Genomic DNA, 12,348 nt, shown 5'->3' with positions numbered 1-12,348 from the left:
AGGCACTTTAGTTAGAAATAAATAGCATGTCCCATGCCATGTGCAAAGCAGCTTCCTTCATGATGGTTTGGCCAACTGCAACTATGATGATAGTCCAGGGGAGATTCATCAGAAAACACAAGCAGAATGTGGGAGGTGTGGAGAAAAGGAGAGGCTTGTGAGGTATGTAGACTTTAGCCCTGCCAGGAGTCTGATTCCTGCCCCAAAGGGGGAGAAATGATCTGGTAAAGAGGAACTTTCCTACCAATGGAAATAATATGTGCTTGCATCTATGGCTGCAGAGAAGGAATGTATGTGATTCTGTCTGCTCTGTCCTGTAGTGGAAACAGCCCAACAGTCGTGCTTTGGTATGGATCTATTCTTATCTCTAAAATGGATAGGATAGTGGGATATCACTTCTTCACTGTTCTGTTTGCAGGTTTAAAGCACATAAATGCAGAGTTCAAAGTAGGTATGGTGCCATAAAAGTAAGCCAGCCCAAACCATCAGTTTACACCAGTTGTTTTGGGGGCATCATGGATTTGCTTTTAATTTCCCCTGTAGTTGTTACATGACAAGCATAAGGGAGATTCAAATTCTAAAAACGCAGAATAAAATTACAAAGCTCTCCTAACATATTATGGACCCGTTCTGAACTCAGCAGCTTTCACCCCAGTATTAAGACTAATGAGGCTGTAAGAGACAGCAGTACACACATTTAATTGTCAGCAGCACGATAATTTAAATCTCATTCCCTTAGGGCTCTCCATCTTTTCTCAGCTGAAAGGGCAAGCATAGCCCATTACAACATTAAGCAGCTGATGAATGACCTTGTTATTTCACTTGTGATTCACGATTGATCATATCCAATTAAAGCCCAAGAGAAATCAATTGTTCCAACCTAAACCATTTACATTAATAAGAAATTAATGAATTTACTAACCTATAAAATTTATGCATGTGTGCATTTTACACACAACCCAAACATACCACTTTGCTAGAAATAAGTGATGGAATTATTTAGCTGGAATGGCTGTAGCTCCATGGTAAGAGCATCTGCTTTGCAATCTGAAGGTCCCTGGTTCAATCCCTGGCATCTCTAGACACAGCTGGTAAAGTCTCCCACTTGAAACCCTGGAGAGTGCTACCAGTGCAGACCAGGGTTGCCTAACTGGCCCTTGGAATTCTTCCCAGGTTACACCCCTTCTGCACCCTGCTTTGAATGCCAAGTGTTTTGATGTGGCTGGAATATGTTATCAAACTCCAATAATGCCTATTGCTTGCCTGGATAGTGTACATGTGAAGAAACTAACCACTCTTGTCTCTGGCCCCATCCAGCACTGGCATGTGTCCCTCACAAAGTTGTGTAGAGGGAAATGCAGCCCTTGGGCTGCAAAAGATTCCTGACTCCTGGTGTAGACAATACAATACTGACCTAGAGGGACCAATGGCCCGATTAGGTATGAGGTAGCTTCCTGTTCTTCAGAATGATTCTTTAAGGGATCATGTTATGGCTTCTGACATGGTGGTATGGCAGAATAAAAAGCCTTAGGCTACACTTACCTGGGAGTAAACCCACAAATAGAATTGCACTGCTAATCCTCTAATATTCTGCACTCAAGGCTAGAAAACTATTTTTAATAACATCATACTTAATTAGTGCTTTTTTGAAGCCAACAAATTAGCAACCGTATTGAACTCATAGCTCTGTGGGTTGATAGCTATGTAACCTTTCCATAGTGTTACAACTGCAGTGAGACTTCTTTACAAGCTCAGCATCTCTCTCTCTCTCTCACACACACACACACACACACACACGGCACTAACTGAAATGATCAGAGTAGCTTTAAATCTAGGATTTATGCCAAAGAAAGCGAACTGGCCATACCTGAAATTACCACAACTTTAACCAAATCTCCAATAGATTGATAAAGCACCAAAGCTGCAAACTTATACCAGGGGACTGTGTCCCACTGAACTCAGCGAAACTTCTTTTTTTAAGTAAACATGCTTAGGGATGCTGAACAGATCCAATGTGAAGCAGCAGCTATAATGGAACACTTTCAAAAAGTAAAGCACTGATATGCATTAGTGAACCACAGAGCAACATGTATATTTACTCATAAGTAAACCCTACTGAGTACTATTTGATTAGCCCTTATGAAAGTGTGACTATGATAAGCCTTCTTTTATTTGCAAGACAGAGTAGTTTGTTGGCTTGGATACTGAAACAAAATATGGTTTCCCAAGAACAAGAAAGTATTTCTGTGGAGTGCCCAAGAGGGAATGGCAGCTGAAGACTTCTGTCAGGCATGTTCTGATAGTGGACAAAGATACATCACTATAGGAGTATAAGGCTTACAGCATTTATTTCTAATCTCATTACTTGGATTCAAAAAGTCAACTTCTGTCTATTCCAAGTTAACACATATGTATTCCTTCTATTGGCACAAATACAACAAAGGCAACAAATCATTGGGCATAAGTAGACACAAAATGGTTACATTCTGCTTTGAGAACTTCTGCACTTTTGCCACTATACATAAGAAATTGATTGGAACCAGTTCTACACTAATAATTTCTTGTACTTAGATGGTTCCTTGTTTTGTAGCTCAAAAATACAGGTTTTTTTTTTAAATTTCTACCCATCTTTCCTCACACAGAGAGTACAATTCAGATAGCATTGGCTTAATATCTATTAAATACACAGGGTGGTATTCTACTGATTTTACTTACCGTAGATCCATTGAAATTAATAACCCTAACATAGTCACGTTCACAAATTTCAATGGGTCTATTGAGTAAAAATGAGTCAAATACCACCCACAAAATTCGGATGTACATGGCAAATGTTTAATATAGAGCTTGAAAACCTGAAGTGATGTGACCAGTCTCTGCTGTGTTACTATTAATGCATATATTAGTTTTAGACCACTGCATTGGACCTATCCACAGAAGTCAGATTATTACATGGAAATTCAAAGTTGTATTATAATAAAGACATAATTAGGAACAAGTATTTATAATTTCAAGCAACTAGAACCAAGCAAGCAGGAAAGACTTCCTGACCAGCCTAACAAGCAGAGATACTTTCCAATATTGCAACTGCAGGCCATCAACAATACAAGGAAAATCAAGGATCGTAATGATTTCTACACAAAGACCACTTAAATATAGGCAATGATCATGCAAATTACACATGAACACACATATGTGGTAGCAATAGCCCCATTTTTTCTTTACTGAATCTTGAAGATGTAGTCTCAATTAGCTATGGTCACCAAAAAACAAAAACAAAAACAAAACAGTGAAAAAGACTATGGGCCCGCATGTGGCTCTATGGACGTAAGAGGAAATCTCTTAAGTGGACCTATCCAATACAATATGTCAAAACAAATCAGTGTTTTGTATTTGTAGAAGAGTATTGACAGGAGACACACTTCACACTGCCACAGTATGTTTTACAAGAGGTTCTTCCCCTATATCACTGCTGACAACCAAAATATGAGTCAGTTAAGTCATGAATACTGATTAAGTTGCTGATAACTGACTGGGAAATACAACTACCTCAGGTAAATATTCCTCCCTATGTTTAGCCAAGATTCACAAGCTCAATAGCAGAGCCTACATAGCAATGTCCACAGTGTATCAACATGTAGAGTACTACTTGTGTGATGTGAGCTTTTAAAAATGTCTAGTGCTGGGTAATTTTGTAACAATTTGTGATTGCTCCAGAATTCAGGATGCAAATCTTTGTTCTAATCTTTTGGTAGGCATGGCAGTCTCACCTACACATTACAGAGACATACAAAAAGGACAGGAAGCCATGTTGTCCCATTAAGAACATTTCAGTTTGACAAGGACCTAAGTGTCAAAACAGTGTTCTGCAGAACTCAAATGCTTGCACACTCTCTTGCATCACTTTGGTTCGTCCTAATAACATTTACACATACATAAATCACTAGCATTGAATCCATAATAATGTGATTTTCAACATGCACTTCTGAGCATGTAAGGTGCAACTAGTACTTTTTTTATATACACTTTTTAGAATAACTTTCTTTTTACTCTATAACGAAGGGCTGAAGATGACAAAGCACATGAGGGAGAATCTATTCTATGTGATTTAATTGCACTGTTACACTTGGGAGTGAAAACCTAAAACTGAGAATACATAGGAACACATTCCTTTACATGAAGCAATCCTCTGCTGGAAAACAAAACAAAAAAAGAGTTAAGACACTGGGAACCTGGAGGCCACTTGATCTTAAGTGAGTAGTTCTGAATGGAGAATCAATACACAGTCATCTTTCCTTTAGGTATAGTGTTTGTTTTTCATTCTAGGTTTTCAAATGATTTGGCTGACGGGGGAAGGCTTCGCGCGAGGAGCTTTTCTTTCCAAGCAGACGCCTGCACGTCCAGCAGGAGATCAGTCCAAACACTCAGGCCTCGTACTTCAAAGCCCCCATCCTGGGCTTTCAGGTCTCTGAGCTGCGCCAGCACCGCGCTGCGTAGAGGCTCCGGCCCTTGGCAGAGGCAGCAGACACGCTCCCTCACCTCCTGCCAAGGCGCCGCCGCACCTTCTTCTAGGCCGCCGGCCCCCCACTCGCCGCGCAGCGGGTCGTAACGGAGCCGGCTCCCCCAGGCCGCCAAGAGGCTCAAGTAAGGGGCGCGCAGTTCAGGGTGGCGGCTGCAAAGCGAGGCCGCCCACGAGGCCGGCAGCAGGCGGAAGAAGGCGGCCAGGCGAGGCTGCTGTTGCTGCTGCAGCAGCCAAGGGAGCAGCGCCGCCCTGGCTTCCGCTTCGCCGCCGGGCTCCAGCAGCGCCGCCGCCACGGCCCTGTACAGCGCGGGGCCGCAGGGCAGCTGCTCCAGGAGGGCGCCCTCCTCGCCGCCTTCCTCCCGCAGCCGCGCCAGCAGCAGCTGCCCCTGGGCTCTGGCCGGAGGGGCCTCGTGAGGAGGAGGAGGAGGAGAAGGCGCCGAAGGGAGGAGGAAGAGGAGCTGGGCGGCCGCCTTTCGCCTCGCCAGGCGGTGGGCGCGGAGCTCCCCGTCCTCGCCGTGCAGGAGGGCGCGGCAGGCGTCGTGGGGCAGCGCGCGGTTCTCCAGCAGCGCCAGGCCCAGCAGCTCCGGGCAGCGCTTCAAGTGGCCGAGGCCGAGCGGCGCTCCCCGGCTGCGCAGGCGCCGCTCCACAGAGGCCCAGATGCCGCGCTCGGGCGGGAGGCGGGCGTGCAGCCCCTGGAAGAAGCGGCCCCAGCTCAGGGCCCGGCGCACGGCCGCCGCGTCCCAGCCTCGCACCAGGCCCGAGCGCGACGCCGCCAAGAGGCTGGGCAGCAGCTCGGCTTGGGAGAGGAGCGTCTCCATGGCGACGGGCCCAGCAAGGGAAACAGCAGCTCCTCTTGCCGCCTTTCCTTGGCGCCGCCGGTTTGAACGGTGGAGAGGCCCGCCTTTACGTTCGTGAGGCTAGCCAATCAGAAGGCAACTCTTCCCTGGATTGCTATTGGGCGTTGGAAACGCCACTCTTTCTGTTTAAAGCAGGCGGGCTAAAAGGGTTGCCACGCCTCATTCTCTGCTCTGTAACTTTTGATCGCAGGACAATTCTGTCTTTTTCCCCTTTTTTTGAGGACCTGCGAAGGCTGCAGGTCAGGTGGCGGAGACCAGATGTTCCACGACGGCACAAAGCTAGAGGGTTCTTGTGCAAGAGATTATTTGAGCCTCGTTCCAGTAAATCTCTGTCCCTACAGAATCCATTTAGAAAGACCTGCTGTCTGAGCCCCGTTTGAACTACCGTTGAGTTCCTGGCTTGTCTACCTGGCTCAGAAAACAGTCGCTGCATCCCCGAATAGTGCATTTGAAAACTAACCCCAAATTGCGGAGGAGACAACTACTGACTGTGGGCGACCTGCTGTTAGATTTTAATAATAATAATAATAATAGGGATCAAAGAGCCACTCGTTCAGATTAGCCCTTACATTATTCACCAGCATTATTCACTGATGGTCCTCTGAACAACTTTGTGTGTGGCACATACTCAATGTCAACTTTTCACAAAGTTCTCCCCCCTCCACCTTCCCCTAAAACTGCCAGGTCAGTGGTATACACTGTGTTTATCATGTGTGCTCCATGTAGCCACATCTTTATCGAGATGGACAGCAGTGGTGTAGCATCATTTTATGTGCCTTACAACATGAAGATTAACATACAGTAATTAAAATAGTAGTCATGAACAATAAATAAAACACATTAAAAAGTACACACAAAAATTGAACAGAGTGTTGGTGCGAGTTGCAATCCAGGAAGATCTGGACGGCCATGGGTGTAGCTGGGGGGGCTTTATTTTATTTTATTTATTTTATTTAAGTAAATAAAAAATACAACTAAGTGAGGTTCTGCCTTCCCTAACATGAAGCCTGGCTATGCCCCTGTGGAGGGCCACAGGTTCCCCATCCCAGTGGCAGTGAAACAATTGGGCATTTTGCAGTACCTCTTTTTAAATTTAGTATGAGATGCATCTATTAAAGTGCAACTGAAACCCAGTTTTAATGGTACTGCATCAAGTGGAAGTTGTAGTCCAAAACATTTGGAGGGCTCTGGTGACTGTGAAGGCTGCTCTTAAAATTTGCTAGCCAATGCTTCAAACTGACCAGATCACTTTTTGACCTATTACAGTCTCTGAAATGAACCCACTCCTGATTTCAATTATGAAAAAGCTTCCCTCCCCCACAAGCTTCCCTGTAGTTTCATTGTTGATTCTGACCTTCCTTTCAAAACACACATAGAGAATATTCAAGTGTAAACGACAAACTACATGTGTAGTTCTGTGTTGAATGACAGATAGTCATGGGGAACTTCTGGCCCTCCAGATGTTGTTGTATTCCAGCTCCCATTATCTCTGGTCACAGTTTCATCACCCCCGATATACAGAATCCTCTGCAAGAAATTTGAAAAGGGGATCCTGTCCCTTTTCTCATAACTTCTGGTTTAATATGAGAAAACCCAGCCATTTAAAATGTTTGTGCTGCCTTCACAACTGCTTGAATGCCTGCCAAATGTGTGAAATTTGATCAATAAAGGAGAAAGTACTCTTTTGTTAGATAATGTGTGTCCCTCAAGGGAGTCATTGGATTAGAGGCCTCAAAAAACCAATTCCAAGCTATAAAAAGGAAACACTCCAGTATCCCAGTGAACTATAACAGCAGAAGACTGCTGTGCACAACTTCATAGCTTCATTATTTTGCTTGAGTTCTGCTTTATGTTAATCTCGGGTTTCAAACAAAATATTCACTTTATTTTTGGACATATATATGTCTCATCACTTCTGTTCATAAGCCAACAGAATCCACCCAGAATTTAAACTTGTCTGACAGGTTCTTTATAAATGAGTGCAGTGGCATGGAAACTGTGGCTTCTTCCCACACAGCCATGGTAATATTTGGAAGCAGAAACCATATGGCTAGACACACGGCACATTTTCACTCATTTATTGTTCTCCCAGCCAGGCAACAACTAGACTGCAAGAGACCCTTGTGATTGGCCCTGCCCACCTTTTCTAGTTGCGAAACATTCCAACGTAACTTAGGCAAAATGATAGGAAAGTGACCTCTGTTCTGCTTTTGATACGTACATATGAAGCAGCCCCAACTCCATCTCTCCTCCCCCAGACCAGTACAATATCTGTATTAAGAAAACAAGGAATTGCTTCCTTTATATACCCTGTTGCTGTGCAGACGGCTGCTTTTTCAGTTTAGGATTGCTTTTGGCATACCCTCTAAGTACTAAACAGAAGAACATGTGTAGATGAGTCTATAATATTTACTTATACGTAGGGCTGTGCACACACTTCCATTTACTGTGCATCTGCTTTGGGAAGTGATGCAACACACAACAATAGCCACAACCCAAATGTATCCTGCCATTTCTTATGGAATACAGTTATTCCCCGAATGTTGAGTTATCCCCCAAACCAGCTTCGATCCAAATTGAGAAAAAGAATGCCTAGCTGTGTTTTAAGTTGGCAACGTGTACCTGCCAACCTAGCAGTTCGAAAGCACGTCAAAGTGCAAGTAGATAAATAGGTACTGCTCCAGCACGTGCGCTGCTCTGGTTCACCAGAAGCGGCTTTGTCATGCTGACCACATGACCCGGAAGCTGTCTGCAGACAACCGCCGGCTCCCTCAGCCAGTAAAGTGTGATGAGCACAGCAACCCCAGAGTTGTCCGTGACTGGACTTAAAGGTCAGGGGTCCCTTTACCTTTTACACAGCCCAAGTCCCACCGTGTTCAGTATATTCCAGTGCCATTTAGTATAAGCAACATAAGGCATGCTTCAGAGTCAGTGATCACTTTTGAAAATCCTGGTTTTTTTTAGTAGATTTGAAATGAGGAAAAGTAAACAAGTGTGTTTTGATCCATCAGCCAAACATAAATTCATTCAGAATGGTCTTGAAACAAAATTGTAGATTAGAGGCTTGGAGTGGAGTTCTTAACTCCTTTTTTATGTGTGAGACAAAAGGCTTTTTTCCTACACAGGAGGGGTTTGACTTGGTATTAAAGTGATATTTTTACACTAGAAAGTGTGATATTTTTACATGTATAAAATTTGGTGCAGGGCAACTGTGACTTCAGCAGAAAGCTGATTGCTTGGTTATTGCTAGAAAATTTTGGGGAAGATAGTTTGAAGTTCATTCATTGGCAACTAATGGCTGGACAATCTCCTCCACCTCCCACTCCATTGGGCAATTTACAGATAGTTTGAATCTGGAAGTGAAAGACAGCAGAGTTTAGAGCTTGCCCAGTTGATTCCTGATTGGTCTATGGGGGTCCACACTGTTGGTTTGGAACTCTAATGTACGATCAGGATCAGTGGTTTTGCTGCCAGCTAGAAGTGTCTGCTTGCTTCCACTAGTGTATTCGTGCATAAAATGCACATTACAAAGATGCCACAAGTGGCCACATTCTGTCTTATGAAGGAAGCTAAATGCTGCAGAATTGCCCTTAGACTTCTTACCAGCCTGGGGGAGATGGGAGCATCTGGAGATTCTTATGACACAAGCTACTTGGATTTTCTTCTGTGTCTGCTCATACCTTTTGAGTTTCTTTCAGGCTAAAGGTCCTGATACTTCACAGTTACCTTGATAGAATCTGTAGTTATGTGTATGTGGTTATGCGCTCTCACACCCCCCACCCACAGACACAAAGAGACAGGGTTTTTTTTTTCTTTATTAATCTGCAATAAGTTTCTAAGTGTCTGTTGTTTCCATTTTCATTTCTCCAAAGCTTTTTATGTGCATTCTTCCAGCACATTTCTCATTATTCTCTCAGTCTTTCCTCTGCTGGATAGCTAAGCTTTCCAGACATATAACCTGAAATGTCCTGGGAGAATTTACATAAAAACAATAAAGCCAAGGAAATGGAAACCACAGAATATATACATCAGTTTTTCAGCCTTTGCTACGGAGCACATTGGTTCTTGTTTGCTGGGGAATTCAACTTTCCATATTAACATCCATTCACTATGGGGCAAATGTACAGAGCAAGGGATGGTTGAAATCATTTGAGTTGGCGTGTGTTTCATGACTTAAGTGAATACTCTGAATTTGGTGGCAGGGCTTGTATGTTAATCTCATTAACCATAAAAAGAGTATTATGTGCACAAATCCTCACACATCAAGAAGAGTGCTCTGTGCAAAATCATCCAAATGGTAGGATCAAGCTAATGCACAATTTAAAGAAGAAGAAAAACATTCATCTGTTCAAGGGAAGCTGAAAGGTGCCTGCAAAATCTAATGGTGTATTTGATCATTCTAAACCTGAAAGTTTTGGAAACAGAATAGACTGTGTGAATCAATATAGCAATAGAGATACTGGGATTGGCATAGGCATAGAGAGATTCTTAGCCAACATTGCATGGGAGGGCAGTGATTGGGTCTGCCCCTGTCATTTCTAGAGCTGGGGCTGGGGTGTCATTTAAAATACAGCCGTACCTTGGTTTTCAAACAGAATGCATTCCTGAAGTCCGTTCGACTTCCGAAACGTTTGGAAACCAAGGCACGGCTTTCGATTGGCTGCAGGAGTGTCCTGCAGCCAATCAGAAGTTGTGGAAGCAGTGCCGGATGTTCCGCCTCCGAGGCAAAGTTTGCAAACTGGAACAACTCCTTCTCGGTTCGAGTTCCAAGCTGTTCGTGAACTAAGCTGTTCAAAAACCAAAGTATGACTGTACTTTCAACTTACATGGGGGTTATGTTCCAGGGATAGTGTGTAAAGCCAAAATCGTGTATAGTCAAAACTCCAAAGGCCACTGAACACTTTCCCTGTGCCTCTGAATACTCTCCAAAGGTGAGCTCAATGGCAGGTAGGATTGTTGACTGTAATGTAATGTGCACTTTGCAGTTTACGTCCTTCTATCATAGCAAGGGGCAGTTCATTAATTTGCCTCTTTGCAGATACATGAAGCAGAAGGCAATACCAAGTGTTTGTCCGCAGCAAACCAGACTTTATTTGTTCATTACCATAAAAACATAGTGTTTATGTTTGTAATCTAGCAAACAGCAAGTGTTATCGACCTCTTCACAATTCTTTTCTTGAAGTACTCAAATGACTAAATAAATACAATTATTCCATGTTGTTGTTGTTTAGTCTTCTTAGTCATGTTCAACTCTCCGTGGCCCCATGAACCAGAGCATGCCTTGGAAACACTCACTTTTCTCTCAGAGTTTCTCCTTTTTTATGTCCATGGAGTTTTCTTGGGAAAATACTGGAGTGGTTTGCCAGTTCCTTCTCCAGGTGGATCACATCTAGTCTATCACATTTAGTGGATCACAGGCTATGAACTGTCTGTCTTGGGTGGCCCTGCATGGCATAGCTCATGGCTTCTTGAAGTTATTCAAGTCCCTTTGCCATGACAAGGCAGTGATCCATGAAGGGATATTCCATGTACTATGATACAATAGATCAGAGCTGATATTAAAAACTGCAACAACCTCATCTGCAAACTGAAGCAGAATAGCTCATGAAAAGTAATGACGCTTGATTCTGCTGAATTTAAAAACGGATCCTAAATCTTAGCAATCCGGGAAAAAATGTATGCTCGGACTTGAAGCCTGGAGAAATTGGCATTAAATTGGGTTTTAATAGGAAGAAGTGTGTGTGACACAAATCATTTTCTTTCTGCCTTTACAGTAAGCAATACCAGAGATGATCCAGAAACGTTCCCTTTTCAAATATTTCTCCTTCCCAAGACACCTGATTCTAACCCTTATCATTTTTAAAATAGTACTTTTACTACTGAAGGAAGCTCACATGGGGTTCTCAGATAGCTGCCCATCCAGGCATTGACCAGACCAAGCCCTGCTTAGCCTCAACAATGGGACAGCTTCATATACCCCCAAGACTCAGACCATGTTCTAGAACCTAACCAAGAAAGTAAAAACGCTACACAAAGGGACTTGATAAGCAGTTACTGGCCCCACTGATTTCAATGGGAACTATTTACTGGGGAGCATATCCCATTCAATACAGTAGGGCTTTCTTCTGCTGAGTGCCTGAGGTGAGTGAGTCCTGCCACTCACCACCTGGCCTAGGGCAGGGCCTGACAGGCTCCACAAAGGACTGCTGCTGTTGCTGCTGGGCAGAGAGGGCTCCGTTTTTGTTTTTGTTTTTAAATTGCTGTCATTTTAAACTGTGATATTAATGCTGCATTCTTAGTTTTAGATTTTTATTTATGTGGAAATTGTTTTCCATTTGGTTGTGTATTTTTTGATGTGGTTTATTTATTGTTTATGACTTTTGTAATTATGTAAATCTTGTCATGTTGTAAGCCGCCTTGAGCATTGTTTTTAACTGTAGAAAGGCGGCATACAAATAAAATGATGATGATGATGATGAATGGTCATGCATAGAATTGCACCGCTACTGTGCTTGAAAATGTGATGTGTCTGTTTTCTTACATTTACATTCTACCTTGCTTGTGTCTTAGAATTCAAGAAGGCATACTTGTGCTTCCCAGGTAATCACCTGCTTAGCTTCAGCAAAATGGTAGCTTCATGTGCCTGTAGACCTTTTCCTCTCTTTCTTCTTCTTCTTCTTCTTCTTCTTCTTCTTCTTCTTCTTCTTCTTCTTCTTCTTCTTTTGTATCACAGATTTGAAGACCCAGTGTCTGAATTCTCGATAAACTAAAAGCAAGTAATAGTTTCAGTTAAAGGATTCCTAATGCGAGAGCATGGCTTCACACTCTCAACTCTGCCTATCACATCCAAGAGTTAAATGAGTAGCTTGCTTTCCGTTTGTCTTCATTATTGGCTTCTCTGGACATCTGCTTTTAGAGCTGGCTTGAAATTTGAACCTGCTATATTCAGCAGCATGTGTTATTAATGTACAT

The 12,348-nt window shown here is 43.2% G+C and overlaps 1 protein-coding gene across 1 annotated transcript; it reads right to left on the bottom strand.

Moving 5' to 3' along the window:
* Positions 1 to 2,331: 2,331 nt before the first annotated feature.
* Positions 2,332 to 6,267, bottom strand: FANCF (FA complementation group F). The gene has a single exon (XM_083453638.1). It carries the CDS (start codon positions 5,335 to 5,337, stop codon positions 4,315 to 4,317), a length of 1,023 nt encoding a protein of 340 aa, XP_083309764.1. The 5' UTR covers positions 5,338 to 6,267; the 3' UTR covers positions 2,332 to 4,314.
* Positions 6,268 to 12,348: the final 6,081 nt, after the last annotated feature.

Source organism: Podarcis tiliguerta (genome assembly GCF_965153285.1).
Source record: "Podarcis tiliguerta genome assembly, chromosome: 1".
In the NCBI taxonomy this organism is placed as follows: Eukaryota; Metazoa; Chordata; class Lepidosauria; order Squamata; family Lacertidae; genus Podarcis; species Podarcis tiliguerta.
The sequence above is the reverse complement of the archived record's forward strand: the minus strand, read 5'-3'. Positions and strand labels throughout refer to the sequence as shown.